At 39.4% G+C, this 18,763-nt stretch overlaps 2 protein-coding genes across 5 annotated transcripts in view; one reads left to right on the top strand and one right to left on the bottom strand.

Moving 5' to 3' along the window:
* Nucleotides 1-18,763, bottom strand: part of LOC109195563 (tripartite motif-containing protein 16) — a 1,176,058-nt gene that overhangs the window by 769,881 nt on the left and 387,414 nt on the right. The gene's annotated exons all lie outside the window — the stretch shown is intronic.
* Nucleotides 4,001-18,763, top strand: part of larp4b (La ribonucleoprotein 4B) — a 54,771-nt gene continuing 40,008 nt past the window's right edge. For 2 of the 4 annotated variants that reach the window (XM_005463030.4, XM_005463028.4), the window contains exons 1-2: nucleotides 4,001-4,634; nucleotides 13,425-13,558. In XM_005463030.4, the coding sequence (XP_005463087.1) occupies nucleotides 13,478-13,558 (81 nt within the window). In that variant the 5' untranslated portion in view covers nucleotides 4,001-4,634; nucleotides 13,425-13,477. Of the gene's footprint in view, nucleotides 4,635-4,724; nucleotides 5,171-13,424; nucleotides 13,559-18,763 lie in introns of those variants that run through there. The other 2 variants (XM_005463031.4, XM_005463029.4) reach the window with 2 other exon arrangements.

Below are 18,763 nucleotides of genomic sequence, written 5' to 3'. Positions count from 1 at the left end.
GGCGTCCGGACACAGACACAACAAAAACAGACACAACCACAAGAAATCCAAATCATCAAAAGCAAAAATACTGATTTTATTGAATCATTTACATTTATTCAAGAGACACAAAAGCTTAACAACTTTTATCAATAACAATTTATCTTATCTATCTGTGTGAGTATGAGATACATAAAAACAACTTAAATATACACATGCACATGTAGGTGTGTATTTATTTATATGTGAGTGTGTGCATTTATTTACATGCATATTATTACTTCACAATGTACTTTGCACAGTGACAATAAAGAAACTTATTCATTCATTTAGTGTTGCTATTTACATAAGCAGAGTTTTCTTTAGAATATTAAAAACTTTTTTTTAGATTTTCCAAATATATTAAACAGAAAGTCTGAAATATTTGTATTTTTTATTATTTGAATTCATGGTAATTTTTTGGGATTGTCATTTTTATTATTTCAGATTATCTTTTATGTGACTGAGATATTGTGTTATGGCAATCTACTTTTTAAAAATATTTTTGTTATGTATTTGTGGCTTTAATTAATTGTTTTATTTTTTTCATTTTCATTATTATTACAATTTCTTTGTTTCTTTGGATTTATTTATTATTTATTCATTAAATTGGATAAACTTTGACTATTATTAATATTTCAAGTTGCCAGAAAGTGTCTAATGTTTATTTTAATTTAAGGTTGTGTTATTTGTATTATTCTATAATAAACAGAAAACTTTTTATAGCGTTGTAACTTGAAGTTGGTTACATTTTAATAAAACAATATTTAATAATAAATAATTATTATTTATCATTCACATATGTGAGTGTGTGTGTGTGTGTGTGCGCGCGCGCGCGCGCACTTACTGCTTTGACAGCACTGACTCTAGTATGAAAAACATTCTTGTTGTGATCCGCGCGGAGCGACAAGCAGCCAATCAGCGGACAACAATACCCCGTGACCCCGCCCACTCTCCCTGATCACGAGTGGATCCGCGTGCACCCACGGGCAGTATGGACCAATCAGGACGACCTGCTGCGAGCGCGAGCGAGGAAGAGTAAGAGGAGGGGGGAGGAGGGGCGGGGGCTGGAGCCCTGTGTGACAGCGCTAGGTTCAAAGAGAGAAAAACACGCGAAGAGGTATCACTCCGCTGACGGAGAGCGGCTCGTGTTTACATCCGCCTCGATCCTCTGGCTCTGCTCCTCCGGCCTCAGTGAGAACCGTATCAGACTTTAGCGCAGGCTCGGTATCGGCTAACTCAGTACCAGAACAGAAAAAACCAAAACACGACAACATTTTTGGAAGTTAGCCCTTTAAAGAATTTTCCCTCAGTGTCAGCTTTCCCCCTGCACTGATGATGAAATAGCCCTGTGCGAAAGTCTTTCTTTATATTTTGCTTAAAAATGCAAAATAGGTGCAGCATTTTACTGAAACATGGCAGCTCACATGGAAATATGGAATATAAGGTAAAAACAGAGTTTGTACAATTCTAAAGAGCTTGAAGGTCAATATTTGGTACGACCACCTTTATTTAACACAGCCTGAACTCTGTTAGTCTTCAGAAATAGTTCTCCAGGTTTCTTGAAGGACATTCAAAGCTCTTCTTTGGATGTTGGCTGTCTTTTGTTCTGTTCTCTGTCAGGATGATCCAACAATGCTTCTGTAATACTGAGATTCAGGCTCTGGGGAGGCCAATCCATGACTGATGATGTTCCATTGTTTTCTATCCAGGTATGATTTTACTGCACTGGCAGTCTGTTTGGGATCACTGCCGCGCTGAAAAATGAAGCTCTTTCCAGTCAGATACTTTCAAGATGATGTAGCATGGGGGGTCAAAATCTGATGGCACTACTTCATCAGCATTGACAAGATCCCCAACAACATTGATTCTACACCATGACAGAGCCTCCACCATGTTTTACAGACAGATACTCGCTGTTGTGTTTCTTTCCTTACCTGTTGACTGATTTTTAGTCCAGTTGTTGTGTAATCTGGCAGACCTCAGCCTTTTCTCCCAGTTTCCTTTGCTTAATAATTACTTCTTGACAGCCACCCTTCCACTGAGACTATTTCTGATGAGGCTTCAGTAAACAGTAGATGAATTATCTGAAGGTCCAGGATTCACCTCTCAGGTCCTGTGTCAGGTCTTTTCTGGATTTCATGACAGTTTTTAGGCCCGTCACTTGTCCAGGTTACTCAGATTTGTTAAGGACACACTGCACATCATGCTTAGGTATGCTGTGGTTGCAGCTAATAGCTCTTTGGGAATCCGCTTGTTGTTGCAAAGAGTAACTTATATTCCTGTCAAACCATTATGGGAGTGGGAATAAATGTGTTTTTGTGACAGGCTATTAGTAACAAAGAGCCTGAAGATAGAATCTGAAATTGCTTCTTCACTTGGTTGTCTGTTATGTGTGCCATGTCTGATGTGGTGGTTATCAGTACTGGGGACCACAGCTGATTGTCCTGTCTCCATTCCTGTTTACTTCTCACTGTTGTCCTGGAAATCTGAGGTGTGCAACATTCCACCACAAGTGCTCTGATGACACTGCAGTGGGTGGGTGTATTAAGGCAGGAGTCGGAGTGCAGGGAAATAACCTCTGCTGAATGTCAGCAAGACAAAAAAGAGTTGGTTGACTTCCAGAGCAGAGCTACAGGTACTTGGGTGTTCACTTGAATGGCAGACTGGGCTGGAGGACCAACAGGGATGCTGTGTACAAGCAGGGAATGAGCAGACTCTGCTTTCTGACGAAGCTCAGTGTGCAGCAAGGGCGCTGTTTACTTTGCAGTTGACTGCTGGGTGGACAGCATCGGTGCCAGAGATGGCAGCAGGCTCCACAGGATCACTGGCCAGAATCTGGAGGCGTTTGAGTCAGTGAGAAACAGGAGGTCACTGAACAAACTGCTCTCCATCATGCCCCATCACACCTGCTCTGCTCCACACTACAGAGGCAGCAGAGCTCATTCTTCCTCAGACGTGTTCAACCTCACTGAATGAAGAACGCTTCAGGAAATCATTCCTACTGCTCTCTGTAAAACAGCATAACAGCTCTGTTTTTCTGTGACAGGTGAACACACCTGTCAGGACAGCAGAGTCCACATACCTTCTTAGATCTATTCTGTATATATTATTTATTAATGCCATTTGAAGTACTCTTTTGCACAATCTGAGTCTGAATTTTGTATTTTTTAACTTAGCTTCAGTTTTATCTTCTTAATTTGTAATCACTGTTGTGTATATATAAATATTCTTTGCACCAACTCAAACTATAAGATGTGTCTATCTACCTACTATACAGAAACATAACACAATAAACCTATTTAACATGTAGCGTTAGTCTATCGACATGAGATAAACAATATAAGCCACCTTTAAAGTGCTCTTACCTGAATAGAAAATCCTAATTCGTCTTGGACCTTCTTATATTTCCAAAAGTCTGTCACAAACCGACTCGCCCTCTTAGATCTTACACTGCCAAACTTTGAGCTATCAGCTTTCACAGTTAATGCCCCCAAACTGTGGAACATCAAAATATTAGGGAAGCAAACAGATCATTTCAAGAAACTCTTAAAGCACACATTTTTATTTACTAGTCCTTTTACCAAATAATGAACATAGGAATAGCAGTGCACAGTCGTGCCTGTTGAGCTCAGCCACGTTTGGTAATCTAGCAGATAAAGACCATTTGCATGCCTTCCTGATTAGTATCAAATTTTCCTTCTACTTTTGTTAACTAACATTGTTTCTTATATATTTCTTTGATTATGTTTTGCTGGATTTTTTTGCTGATTTATTTTTACTTGTGCATTATGTGTGTGTGTGTGTCTGCATATTTCTGATAGGCTGCTTGTTTGATTAAATGCCTGGTTTGAGATGTAAGTTTTCAAATATGTGAATCCCTTTGAAGCTATGTGATATTATTGGGCTATATTACTTAAAAATCTTTATAATGAAGCTCAGGTCTTTGGTGGACACTTAAAAAAAGATTTTTCTGAGCCACTGGGATGTCCGGTAAAGCTGCGCTGTAGACGATCTTTGCGCTGCACACGAAAAGGAAAGGAAACGCCGACTTCTCCATTCCAAACCCCCCTCTTCTCTCTCTCATCTTTAGCAGGAGCGAATGTTTGATCGATCGGAAGCTGGAAGACGAGTCACGTTTATTTCTCACTTTTTAGGCTTCCCCTGATTGTTTGTGGACTGGCCTCCCTCCCTCAGAGCCTGCTGTTGACCGTGAGGGATTTTGCTTCCAGACGCCAGTTTTCATCGACTGCACAAACTTGATAGGCAGGCAAGCTAGCTAGCTAGCCACCTAGCTAACTTGCTAACTAGCTTGCAGTGTTGTTAAGGGGGACCTCGTTTTCCTTTCTTTTTTCCCCCCCTTCCCCTTGTCAGTGTTGGAGTGTTTTTGTTATTGCGCTGTAACTGGCTGTGGGTGCGTCCCCTGACACCTGAAGACTGTTTGCGGGTGAAGTTTAAGCCGGTTGTTCGCAGCTAGCGTGCTCGATACAGCTTGCTAGCTCGCTAGCTAACACCCTGCGCATTTAGCCTGGAAGCCAGTTCGAGGCCTCAGTCCAGCACCACCTCCAGCAGCAGCTACCACAGTGTTTGCAGAGCCGTATAGTGAGAGTTGACAGGTGAGTAAGAAGCTGTTCTCTATCATTAAGGGGAGAGGGGTGGTAAACACACGGTCAGGGGCAAGTTAGCTCTCTTGCTAACTAACTGATTCAAATCGGTTGGGGGTTGGGGAATCCGCGAAATCACGCCTGAGGTCGCCATCTTTCATTGGATGCTGCTGCAAACCAGCTAACAAGACATGGCTGCTACTTTGCAGTCGGCTCAACTTTACCACACAGGCGTCGTGGCTACAGTAGCTGTTTTTTCTTTACCCACGCTCAGGCCGCACTTCGTCCTCATCACGGCTCAATTATTAAAGGAGTGTCGCTGAGTTTGCCCCCTGGCATGTGAGCTGCAGTCACTGCCGGCTGTCAGCTGCTAAACGCGCCTGCATTGCGTCTCCGCTGGAAGTTGTAGTGTTTTTTGACTTGTCAAGTTGATCCACACAAATTCTTCTCGAGTGTGTGTGGATGGACGGAGGTACACGCTGACAAGCAGCTGATTAGCAGCGTTTACGGCGACATCCAAGATGTCTTGCGACCATCCTCCACCAGCGGTAAGCAACCGACTATAAATACAGTCCTCTGGAGCACCCTTGCATTTTTCACCGGTAGAGTTGAACCTCGGCCTTGTTTTAGAGCACCGGTTGGGGGTCATAAATCACCTGAAGTGATTGAGCAGGGTGGAAACACGACAGGGGAGGAGTGAGCAGAGCTTGTTTTGGTTCAGGCCTTGTCTAGACCTCATGATTGAGTCACTACATCTGTAGAGGAAATGGGATGTGGTTTGACAAGGGTCACTGTTTGTTGAAGGGTTGTATTGAGGGGTTAAAATGGGGATTCGGGGGGCAACCTCAGGTGTAGTGGCAGCGGGGTTTCTTGGCTCACAATGGGCCTTTTTGTGCTGAGAAAAGCGGTTGGTCTGCATCTAATTACTTAACAGACATCTCTTGTTTTCTGGTGTTTGTGTGTATTTGTTCACAAAATATGTACTCAAGGTTAAGTAAATTAACCCACCCTTTAAAAACATTGGTTATTATCAGTGTTGTGGTTTTCCTTTGGAATAACTTTGAAATAAGTTGTTTGACACTGTCTGTATTGCGTGCTCTGAGGTCTGTACTAGGAAGCAGAATTTGGACTTGAGCAAGATAACTTCAGGTGTAACTCTGGGGTTTTAGGGTTATGTAGATATTTTTGTTGTTAAGGCGTTACATCGCTTGCTCCAGAGCAGGTTAAGTTCAAAATAAGAATGCTCAACAGGTACGAAATAACTATCCATTTACCAGTCAGCTCTTTAGAAAGTAGCGCTGCCGTGATTGCTCTGACCTCGGGGCAGGAAGGATTGTCTCTACAGGACTAAACATCTGCACATTTATTCTATGAAAGAGTGACACAATGAATACACACACTATAGCTGGTCTTCTTACTGCAGTTATAATAACAGCAAGATGAAAATAATTAGTGGCTAAAGGTGATAACTACTGAACCACTGACCTCTAACCATGCAGCTCTTATGATAGATATAAGATTTGGATCTTATTCTTATATTAAGTTGCTCATTCAGTGCAACCTCTACCATAGTAGAAGTTGCACTGAAGTAAACAAAAATATTATTCTACTGCTATTAGTCCTCTTTAACCATGGGAGACACAAGAAGAATATTTAAAGTACACAAAACATGGATATAAATGAAAAGTTAATGTGCCCTCTGAATTTAGGAAAAAAGCAGAAAAGAGAAGCTGCTGCAGCAGGTAAACCCGAGTTCCACTCAAGTTCACCTGTAGACTTTAAACGTGTTGTGTAGGTCAGATGTGGGCCCACCTCTGCAGTGCTGCCGCTGTCCTGTGGCTGTGCACCAGTGCAGATGCAGACAGCTTTATCTCTCTGTGGCAGTATCATGTCTTAGAATTATGGGAAATGATTAATCTTACCCTGGACATACTCTAAAGTTCTTTTCTTCATTTGATGAGCATCACTCAAAGAGATTTGAGGAACAAATTTATTCCTGTTTAAAACTATTTTAAAACAATTTTTTTTGTTATGAAATTTAAAAGTAGATGTTGCCCACCAACTAGGCACCATCACCAATACTGTGTTTTATTTTATTATTTTTATTTTTTTTAAGGATGGTTAACCAGTATTTTTAAGTAGGGTTTAATTTGCTAAAGCTTAACTTTTTGTTTGTGAAATCCACAGAAACAACAGCAGCTAGCATAAATAGAAGTGACTGTGTGATGATGTTATGGCGAGCAATGCTGAGGCTATTCTGGCACGTTGAGGCCTCACATTGAGGAGTTTCCTAATTCTAACCGCGGCTCTGGCCTTTCTGTGTGGAGTTTGCTTGTTATTCCTGTGTATGTGGGTCCTCTCTGCATACTCCACGTTCCTCCCACAGTCCAAGGACTGCTTATGTTAAATAGTGATTGTAAATTGGCCGTGGATGTGAGGTAGATTAAATGTGGCCTTGTAGTCTAAGCTGTTTGAGAGGGCAGCAAGAGTAGAAATTTGCTATAAATGTGTTTTTGCTGCAGCTATATGCATACCAGTCGTGCTTACGCATAGGCGTGCATTAAAGGCCCATTCTATGCCAGCAAAAATCCTACACACTAACCAAATTAAATCCTATTTTTAATTTTTGGTCTTTACTTCTTCACAAACTGTTTTTGTTTTTATTTTTTAGTACGGGCTTACCTTCTTCGTATTTTCTAAGATTATAATTTTATCTCTGAGTCAGTCACTCTGCTCTCAGCACACTTATGTTTGTGATTGGTCAGATGCTGCCAGTGTTAATTAGATTAGATTAAGTTGACAATGACCTTTGTGTAATCAGTTGGCCTAATTGTTGATGTTGGGTGTAGTTAAGCCAGATAAAATAAAGAGATCTGGGCATTTTGTTATGCCTTTTGTAAGTACAGGTATAGGTGGAGTTAAACGTGGGATTGGGGCTCTCTAAGTTCAGGTCTAGTGAGGGTGAAATAAGCAAGAAAAGAATTTGTATTGAGTTGTTTCTTTTTGAGCAGGCAGTTATCAGCCAGCCTGTGTGTTTATCCAAGTTCAATTTGACTTAATATTTATAAGCTGTTACTTTAAACCACAGTACTACACACGACCAAGTTAGGCTGCCTTAGGGCTGTGCAATTAATGAAAATTTGGCTTCTCACAATTATCCATGTTAAATGTTTTGACAGACTGATAATATTTCAGTGACGACCTGTAAAGCGACCTAAGGGAAATGTCTCTGGTCTGGAGTTTATCCTGCATGAAGTAAATATCACACTTGGCTCACTCTCAGAGTGCAGGTGTTTTCTCTAAAAGGCAGTTTGTGTGTTGGTTGAAGGTGTTGTCTCAGAGGTTGAAATTACAACGCTGTGGGCATGAGACGTATTCCCGCTGGCAGCTTAAGGCTAAAAAATGTAATTGTCGCTGAATTGGAGAGAAATGAACTTGTTCTTTATTTATATTTTAAAAGAAACTTCAGATATTTTTTTTAACTGGTTTTAATTTAATTTTAAAATGGTGTGGGTGTGGGGAGGTGTGATTTCTCTTCTTAACCACTTGCCACGGGAGGGATTTATACGCTTTTGAATTACTCATTAATTCAAATTGATGAGCAATTAGTGAGTTACTGTGTGTGATACCAAAAATAGAATTAAGAAAAACCCAACTCTGTTAATATTTAGATGACGTTTGATGAACAACAGCTCGCAGTGCAGGACGCAAAATCTGCATCTTTACTGTTTCTGAGAGCAGCACAGTTCACACAGTCTATCTCAACCCTCAGAACAAAAGCTGTCCAACCTTTCTGTGTATTTACTTTTACACAAACGAGGCAGAACATGTTAAATGTTTTAGCCGAATCAACTGGACTGATGCTTTACCTCAGTAACGTTAGTATTACCAGGGTGAGGTTCCTGAAGTAGTTTAAAATAGTTTACATTAATGTCACTGCAACTGTCATTTTCACAAGTTCTGCGTTTCCTCTGTGTGGTTCTTTCAGTTTATTCATATTTACATTTGTGGCTAGTGATCCAAGTTTGCATGCTTTCAGCTTCACGATGTGCGATAGTTTCTGACCAGAGTGAAAACGTAATGTTCTCACTACTCTAAAACAAGCATTGCCCAACCTTTGGGCTAAACAAAGAGTATTTTAGCTGATATCACAGCCTGGTAGCTATGTCATTTGTTGTGCCATAGGTCAGCTTATATATCAAGTAGATGTAGATCTAACAGGTTCATAATATGATTTCAAGTTTCTGCACAAAAGTATTGAATTTGAAATTTGTTCATAAATTTGGCTGCCAGCAAGTATGAAAACGACACAGTCCGGATCAAACGATGACTGTTTTTGCTCCAGCAGGAAGCATTTGGTCCTCCACAAAAGCAAAGCCTGATCAGTTGAGTTCAACTCGAACCAGGATGATTAAAGGAGAGCTTTAGCTCAGTAAGATCTCTCTAGAGGAAGTAAAACTACTGAGATTTCTATAAGTGAACCTGTGGAAGGATTATTAGTGTTTGCCTTCAACTTCTTTTATCTCCAGAGTGCTCACAGGCTTTCACATGGTCTGCTTTCAGCTCTGTGCCACTCGCCTCGTAGGTGCAGAACATCAGTTCAGTGTTGCTTTTGCAGTCTTCGCTCCAATCTGTACCCCAAAAACTTCCTGCAAATGATGTGACATGGGCTCTGCCAACAAAAATGCCTGTTTGGGTGTTTTAGGGACAGACTAACACCTTTTTTTTTTTTTTTTTTCCCTCTTCCCTTCCTTAAGCTGTTTACCAAATAAGCTCTTACAGTGACTGTAGTTTTAAATCTGCAGAAACCGTTTCAGACCACGACCCTTTCCGGAAGAGCTCCCTGAGGTGAGCGTGGTTCAGCCTCAATAGGAACAGGCAGTTGACCGAAGGGCAGCTGACATAGACAAGAATGAGACTTTCTGGCTTTAATCACAGCACCAGAGTTATTTTTTATTTATGTGTGTGGTGATTTTTATCAGAGGTAGAAGTTCAAATCAGAACGTCAGCATTAAAGAGCAGCAGTTTGGAAAAAGGGCTGCCAAGACTTTGTTGTGTCAGTATTTCAGTCCTTTAAATGTGTGACAGCAGAAACAGAAAAATACATCAGAGAATTTGGTACTGAAGCACTCAAGGTGACATGAAAACCCTGAACCCCACACCCAATCGTTGGTTACTGGCTTCCTATTTAGTCCAAAAATAATAAAAATAATAGATTTTGCATGACTTGTCAGCTAGTTACACACTCGGGTTGTGTGCAGGTTTCAGTTGTCAAACAGCTTTTATATGTTAGGTGCAAAGTTTATCACACAAACAGATGCTTCGATTATTGATGTGAGTTGATGGAGGCTTGTGCTTAGCCCCATTCATCACAGCAGCAGTGACACTGTGTCATTATGTGGATCAAAGGTCACCGGCTTTACAGCCACACCATTCTTTTTCTGCTTTGTATGCGAACACAGCGAGGGCCCGTGTCAGGGACAGGCGCCCGATTGTTAGGCGGATTATCACCGCTTTACAAGCAGGACAGAAAAGGTGGTGTTTCCAGTGTTTTGTGTGTCCCCCCCCCCGTTACACTGAGGTCAAACGTTGTGGAAGTGATCATCCAATCGGGCCTTGGGGATGAGAGAGTGATGTCGAGAACTTGACCTACAAAACCTCATGACGTTTGACTCGTATATAAACAGAAAGCAAAGAGTGCAGCTAAGCATCCTTTTTACGTGGAAAAGAATTCAGGAAGGCAGGGCTTGATGGTGTAAGTGTTTTGCTCGCATTTGTGACTAAAAATAGATGCACGAGGACAATAAAAAGTATTTAGGAGCGTATGTTCAAATATTTAGCCAGTAGGATGGAGCGTTGTAGCGCTGGCACGGGCAGTTGTTAAAGCCCATAAGAGCCCTTCATTAGACCGCCTGAAAACCTGAAGAAAAGTGACGTTTTTAGCTTTAAGGAAAAGTTACTTGTTTAGTCTGCTGCAAGCTTTAAATTTGGTAAACTTCAGGTTCATAGAAGCCATCCAATCTCTCTAGCAGACTTACCTTCTATTACAGTTATTTTAAAGCTTTAATAACAAATATTTTCTTACACATTTAGATCTTAAAAACATGGTGGCAAACTAAACGGACAGCTTTTATTTTGACTTATCTTTATGCGTTTGCTTTATTGCTGTGTGAAACAGGAGAGCAGTGGATGAGAGCAGCTGAAAAGATTATTTTCTTCATGTTTGTTGAGTGGTCGGTCCAGAAAAGTCTGATTGGATTTTTACCTGCCGTGATTGTGATTGTGACAATGACGAGTGCCGCTCCTGTTAACTCAAGAAAAACATTTTTGTTTTAATGCGCCTGGTTTCACCGCCTCATCAGAGAAATGAGGCTGAAGATCAACCAGAAATTACACACATGATCGGTGTGTCAGTCTCATTGGTGCTTTATTATTAACCTTTCTGTTGAGACAGCAGGTTACAACATTAACAATAATAATTTTAATCACTCACATGCTGCTAAATATTCTCTGCAGTCTGTATCAGTTTTTAGCTACATATGGGGAACATGATGCCTGCGTGATCATTGCTGCCTTCTTTGTGTGAAAGTGTGCTTGCAGGGAAAACTAATCAGTTTGCTTCACAGGTGAAATCATAACTGGAAACGCCATCATTGGTTAATCAACCTAGCTTACAGGCTTTTTAGTGGTTATGTTGAACCCTAAGTGTAAAGATTGGAGGTGGGAGTTGCCAGACACCCCATGATACAATCTTATCAGAATACTTCACTCATGATATGACAATTTAATTTTTTTAAATATTTTGCAATTAGTATTGCAATAACACATACTCCACTTTATCACATTTTGTCAGTTGCATTCTTTCAACACAGTTGAAAAAAACCCGATCACATTTTTTAAACTAATTTTTTTCAGTGATGTCCTCAAAGTTGAACTTAGTCAGTATCTATTTTATCCTATAAGATAAAGTTATCACACTTAAGCTGTTTTTTTTGTCTTTTCTTTTTTTGTCTTTCTTTTCTTTTTTTTTCTTTTTTTTGAGCTGCAAAAATCCGACCGTCACGAGAACCTGCCATAAATGTTGCCAGACAAAGTCTGTGTGCTCTGTCTGCTATTGAATGGTGTCAAGTAGGCAATTAACTGTGATAAACCATTGACAAGCACATATCTGCTGCTGTCTACATAGACAGAAATTCACATTTAATTAATACATTTCAACTCTGCAACCTTCCTGTTCTATAGGCATATAAACCAGAATACAGCTAGCTGGTAGCCTGTTGTGTTGAGTCCCCTCGAATTCTGGTCATTGACAAAGACTCGTTTAGACTCAAGGCAACATGTTGGCAATCTGTCTCATTTATGAATTAGCAATTATTTGAAAGCTTCCAAAAGTCTTTCTTAGTTACTGCAGTCAGTCCAAGTTGGACTGCAACTGTTAGTATTAAGGTTGCCTCCTATCTGGCAACCTGTGCAATTGCCCTGCCATCATAAGTGGTGATGAGAGTGCAACAGCATCAAGCTCTGGGCAAACATTTTGTTACCACGAGTTTTAATCTGTTGCAGAATGTGAAAAAATTCAATACAATTATTCATTTATTTATTTGATTTTTAGGCCCAGATTATTGTGTTTGATTACAATACAGATATTTGGTGTCCCTGTATAGATACAATACCACCATAACAAAATATTGCAATGCTACTATGTATCTTTTTTTAATACCCCTAAAAAAAATTGTCAAAAAAGGTTAAAAGTTTACTTTTTTTGTGTGCCCGCAAGCAGCAAATGTAGCAGGTGTTAAAGATAGAAAACTGTTTGCTTTCTGTGGATGCACCTGTTGTTTTCAACATAACTGCATGGCTGTTTAATGCCGAGATGCACCATCACACACGTGCACATACACATTTTATTTTATATTTTAAACTGAGAAAACCGTAATGTTAAAATTCAGTCATACAAGCACGAGGGCTGGTAAATCCATAAAAGCACGAGATAAACATCAGCATTGTCATCAGTTAATGTCAGTATTCACAGGCAGCAGGAAATGGAAAATCTTTTATTGAATGGGAATATAAAATACAAAATTTAACCTTGAAAAATACAACAGTTCAATAAAAACGAGCACAAAAGAACAATTACACATTTTATTTAAATAATCGGCTAAATATTAAAGCCTGCATTGGTCGTTTAATGCAAAAATGGCCAAACTGTCAACTAAACAAACAGCTGCTAAATATGAATCAAAACCACGTTGTGTAATCGAGGCCTGTAAAGTAGATGGGTCTAATTCACTGGTTGTTTCTGTTACGAGTTTCAGAGCTTTCCGTGTTACTATATTTGTATTATTTCCAATTGATAGCTTTTCTTAGACATTGGTTTGACATACTTTCAATGTGTCAGAACAAGCTGACGTTCAATTTTTCATATTTTGTCATCACGTCTGTCGGAAGTGTCTGAAATGAGAATAGTGGCCTCCGTACGTGTCATTAAGCACAGATTGAAATGGTTTGAACAACGACATATTGTCAGTTTTGCCATTACAATTTTAAGAGAAGCAGCAACGTGTTGGTAGTTTAAATTAATGTAAAGTTAAGTCTGTAGGAGGAAATATCCACACATGCACTGATTGTTATTCTGTCCATATACAAGCATTAAAAACAATTTGTGTGAAAAATCAGATTTAATAATGCAACTGTCAGACACTACCTCCTGACTCCTTTATCTTACACATGTACCAGCTGATCATACGCTGACAAACATCCGTTGTTGACTCAGACTTGTTTGTCCCTTCTGCCCCCCTGTAGCTTACTTGGTGACACAGAGACTTCTCCCTGAGGAGCCAAGAAGCAGACGGCTCATGACTTCTGACCAGGACACGAAAGTTGTAGCTGAACCACAGGTGCAGCAAGTACAAGAGGCAAAAGAGAACTCTCATTTGGTGAGTTTAACGTGCAAACATTCATGTTTTTCAGTTGAGCTTACACCACTGTGCTGTTTTTACCGGAGCCACCTGCTCGGTTTGTTGTAGTTCAATACTGTTCCAGCATGTGTTGAGCTTGTATGCAAACACAGTCATTCAGGGGGTTGTAGCTGCACTTAAACTGAAGGAACAAAAAAGGGTGGAACTGATCCTGATTTTGGTCTGGAAACCCTTTAACTGAAGAGCCAGGCATATTTCTTTGGATCTTTGGCCCTACAAAGGCGTGATTGCTGACTTTCAGCAGTCACTATTGTTGAGCGCAGAAATTTACATGCAAATGTAAGCAAACTTGGCTCAGTTCTTGGCAGCAACCTGAGCAGTGCTGTAGACAGTGACAACAATGAAAGAATTTTTAAAAAAAGAAAGAAACTGAGGTGGAGCTCAGAGGAGACGGAGGGGTACAGAGTAACACGCTGACCTGGCCCGTGTTCCTGTTCTGCTAAGTCAATTAAGTCGTTACACGAATGAACCGTACAGAAACAATTTGGTTTATGTTGTTTCCAGTTCATTAAAACAATCCATTTGACTGATGGAAAACATGGCACACAGTTTTTCTTTGCATCAGGGACATTTTCACACTGTTTTTCAGACAAAGTTTGATGTCTGTGTTAAGGATACACGGCAGCTTTTCATTAATATTCAACGAAAATGTCTTGACGAGGGCACAGTAACAAAGCAAATACATTAGGGCTGTAAATGAATATTCTTCTTATGATTATATATTTGAGTGAGTCTTTGTAAAACAGATGTTTAAATGTGAAAATAATAGCTTGTCGGGAAAACAAAGATTCGAGCAGAGCCTTACCAGCTGGAGAGAGAAATTATTTTGTCCTTTAAACAGTCTTAAGTCAAAACTTTTTCACTTATTTCTCAAGTTTTTTTTTTTGTTCTATTAACTCTTTTATGTTGTTTTATATGTTTAAATAACAGTTAATTACTGCATGAACAAGCTTAATGATTGTGCCCTTCCATCTGATCTCCAAACTGGCTCAGACCTGGAAATGACAATACTTTGATTCTGTGTGGAGGTTTTTGACTCAATAATGGAGCCTATACAGCTTTGACAGCACTTAATTAATAAAATTAGTTTTGATGATGTAAGATCACTTTTCTTCCAGGCATATTTATCTTTTTTTGTAGCTTTTATTTTATTTACCTTGTTCATACATGTAAAGCACCTACACAAATGCTGAAGTTAAAAATTAGCCAAAAACAAACACACAAAATCAAGTTCATGGACATTTGAATAGTCCCAGGTCAGTGCAAGTCTGCCTCTATTCAATTAATTAAAAATCCTTCATTTTAAGTCCTTTCTTTACTTTGTATGACAACCTTTTGTCCCAGTGTTGTAGAAAGTATTGTTTTTTTTCCTGTCTGATCTTTCACATCATCAGAGTCTCCGCAGCAGCAAACACCTCATTCTGTAGCTTGGTGTTTCAATCCTTAGTTTGGTGATAATTTTCTTTGCTGGTGCCAGATATGCCCTTAGGATATACGTCCCTTAAGATAACTCAAGTATAGGATCTGAAATGATCTTGGAATCATATATTTCACCGAATCTTTCACCAAGCTGAATGAATGCCATCCCAGTTTTATTTTCCCAAATGTCCAACAAATGTGAGTGTGGTTTGTTTCCATATGACCACATTTTCATAATTTTGAGCATGGCTGGGATTTCTGGGATTTCTTCATTCAGCTCCCGTTCCCATTTATTTTTCTTATATAAGGTTATAATGTATATGATCTCTAGATTCCATCAGATTACAGACACTAGTGTGGGAACTGTTTCTTTGTAAGATGATCCAAGCGTCTTTATAATGGGATGTATTTTGGCCTAGTTTATCTTTATGCCATTTATGTAGTAATCCTATATCATGGTTTTGTACACAAAGCCATGTTTATAATTTTTAGTTGTAGGATTTTATGTGTTGTCCAGATCACAATACTAATAGTTTGTGTTGGAATAAGTGAACAACCTCTGCATTGCTGCAGACAGCCTGTAATACTTTCTTTTAAATTCTTCTTAGTTTCTGTGTCTATGTCCTTACAAACCAATGACATCATAATAGATTTCACCTGAATATAAATACTATACAATCTGTATTTTATATTAAAGTGCTGCCGTGCACTACTTTAGAGTTGTATAATGGGCGTAGCAGTAAAGATACTCTAAAGGTCAGTATTCATGTAGCATTTTCATAATGTCACATGAGTTGTCACAGTGAATTATCTTTTGTGGGGATGGCTTTAGGGTTGTACCATAACATAAATTCTCAGTCTTGAAATCTAAAAAAAAATCCTTTTTCATATGTAACAATGAAAATTAATTTAATTTAAAATCTTGGAAGGTTCAGTTTTTATTTCCGGACTTTGGGTTACCTGTCACATTTATTCATCTCTATGGATGTATTTCATGGTAAATCAACCATAGAAAGTTAAAGTTTCTTCAGCACCAGCCTGCCTATATTAAACTATGTTGGGGGGGATGGGGTGTATTTCAAATCAGCCAAAATGGCATCATAGCTGCCACAGCCTGTTTTTCACTGCAGCTGATTTCCCACACTGATTGCATATAATAGACGAGTGTTCAATAAAGAATTGGGAGGCAAAGAAAAAGGCAACTCTTGTAACTAAATAACCATGACCTGTTTTTGTTTCTCACTTTTCATGGGCCTGTAGCAGTCCTATTGATCATAGCTGTGACATTTTATTTCTCGTTGAAGCGTGAAGGCCAGACAGAGAAGTACATCAGAGTTTGAGTCCTGTGTCTTTAGGTAACATGTTGTTTTTAGTAAAATGACTGAGTGGGTCTGGCTACAATGTTTTACTATGACAGATGCTTTAAAATGTTCTAATGTAATTAATTATGGTTTTCATTTTTATATAAAAGGGATAGAAAGCTAATTTAAAAGTCCTGATCTGTTTAAAAACTAGGGGTTGAGTCTTAAGTGGCTTTCCTGCTTAATATTTGTAAGTTATAAAACAACACAAGGTATCAATAAATTGTGATCATAACAAGAAAAACCGTGTAACCAGATGTGGTTCCTTCTTTTTAAACACGGAGAAATGTCAAAAGTTTTTTACACGTTGTATGTTGAAGATGAATCGCACCGATCAGTCAGTTTCGTTTTGTGGTCTGCACTGACTGAGTCGGTGCAACGTGTGAAGTATCATTAACGTACATCTGGGTGTGTCTGAAATTGCAGAAGGTCGCCGTGGGTGTCAACCAGACATTTCCATTATCTGAGTTCAAGTCAATAGTTTGCTTCACAAAGATTATGCTTCCCATTAGTACTGTTTTGGAAAATCTTCTGAGGGAGGTGGCACCAGGATTTGTGGCCTCTTAAAGCCTTCCATCATACAGAATAAACAATTGCATCTTGTTGCAGTCATCGGTCGTGTTGCTCTTTCCACACAAGGTTAGGAAATGTAAATTAAACACCAAGTTTAAGAATAACACATTAGCTCTCTGCTTGAATTTTTTTTCCCAGATCCCCCACAATATTGTCTATTGGGACAACCCTATGGCACACAATATTTGTGAAGCATAAACAGTTTGTGGAACTAATAACTCCACGTTAATAAAATATACCGCTGAACAAACTGCTGGGTACTGTTAGTTCGCCTGGTAGCATAAACAGTCTGTGCTAACAGCTGTGAAAGGCTCCATCGATCACAAGGTAAATGTGGGATGATTTGGAGAGCAGAGATGCTCTAAATCAGCCTCAACGGCCGGTGTCCTGCAGGTTTTAGAGCTCACCCTGGGTTAACACACCTGAATCAAATGATTAGATCATCACCAGGCCTCTGGAGAACTTCATGACATTTTGAGGAGGTAATTTAACCATTTAAATCAGCTGTGTTGGATCAAGGACACATCTAAAACCTGCAGGACACCGGCCCTTGAGACCTGGAGTTCCCCCCGACTCCTGGGACCTATAAGAGGGTTTTGTTTTTTTGTTTTTTTAAATTTTTTAACTACAACATTTTAATCCCGGGCAGGGCAGCTGCTCCACGCAGAGCATCTGGGAACTTAAGTGTTGTGCTACAAAGCAGGATCAGTGGGTTCATGAAGTATGTAGAGCTTCTCTAAAGGTGGATTTGGCTCGATCACTATAGCAGCTGAACACAAGCAAGTCATGATGAGTTTTTTATTTAAAGTCACCTAATAGCAACACGTCTTCACAAGTCTTTATGCTTAAAGTGTAATATAGATTCTCAGCTCGGCAACCTGTTGAGCCAGACCTCACTAACACCTCTAGATGAAGGCCAGCACTAGAGCTGCAGCACTGCAAGCTGCATGTGTCACATCGTCCCTGGAATTTGCATGTAGTTAGGTGGTGACGTAGAAAATGTGTAAATGTTTTTATGCTTGGTCCTCGTCTGTTGCCGAGTATTAACACTTCATGAACTGCAGCTACGAGAACATAGGTTGGAAAGTAATTATTTAAATTTGTAGGTCATCACTGACGATAATTAATTGGTAAAATTTATTTCACTTTGATCTGGTCTAAAACTGAAGTGGTTTTTCTTTGCTGCAAGAAAGACGCGTGGTGTCACCTTTTGCTGTTTATTTCAAAGCTTTTTAGAGATCACTTGTCTCTCTGCTAAAATCTGTGTTTGGAGTAGACCATGTTAAGTTTTCGTTTTTGTTTGTTTGTTTTTTTTGTGGAAGTCGTGTTTGACCTCCACCAAATTGATTTGATAGAGTAAATAAACATCGGAAATCCAAAAAGGCTTATTAGGATCCATATTGACTGATATATCGGTGTGTCCATAAACTGAATCGTCAAAAAACAGTGTTTTCATTATACTTCAACAGTACTTATTTTTGACAATACTAATAGCCCACAGCATGGTTATTTTATCCCCGAAATGCTGCCTTTCTGCTCCTTATTTATATGCTAGTTACTGTTCATTGAAAACCTTTGGATGTGCATCCAAAAAATACATTTCAAATTTGAAACACAAAATGTAACTGGAGCAAATTTTTTCCATTTCTGATCACTGAACATTGATTGTTCCACAAGCCTTTCGGATCAGGAAGTGAGAATGAAAGGATCCCAGGTTTTAAAGCCTGCTGCAAGCAGCTAAAGGGGTTATTCCTGTGTGTTTTCCTTTTATCGGCGACTCTGTGTATTAATCCTCAATCGTGTCCCCAGA

Source organism: Oreochromis niloticus, linkage group LG18, assembly GCF_001858045.2.
Source record: "Oreochromis niloticus isolate F11D_XX linkage group LG18, O_niloticus_UMD_NMBU, whole genome shotgun sequence".
Lineage (NCBI taxonomy): Eukaryota > Metazoa > Chordata > Actinopteri > Cichliformes > Cichlidae > Oreochromis > Oreochromis niloticus.
This window is presented reverse-complemented; position numbering and strand designations above follow the sequence as displayed.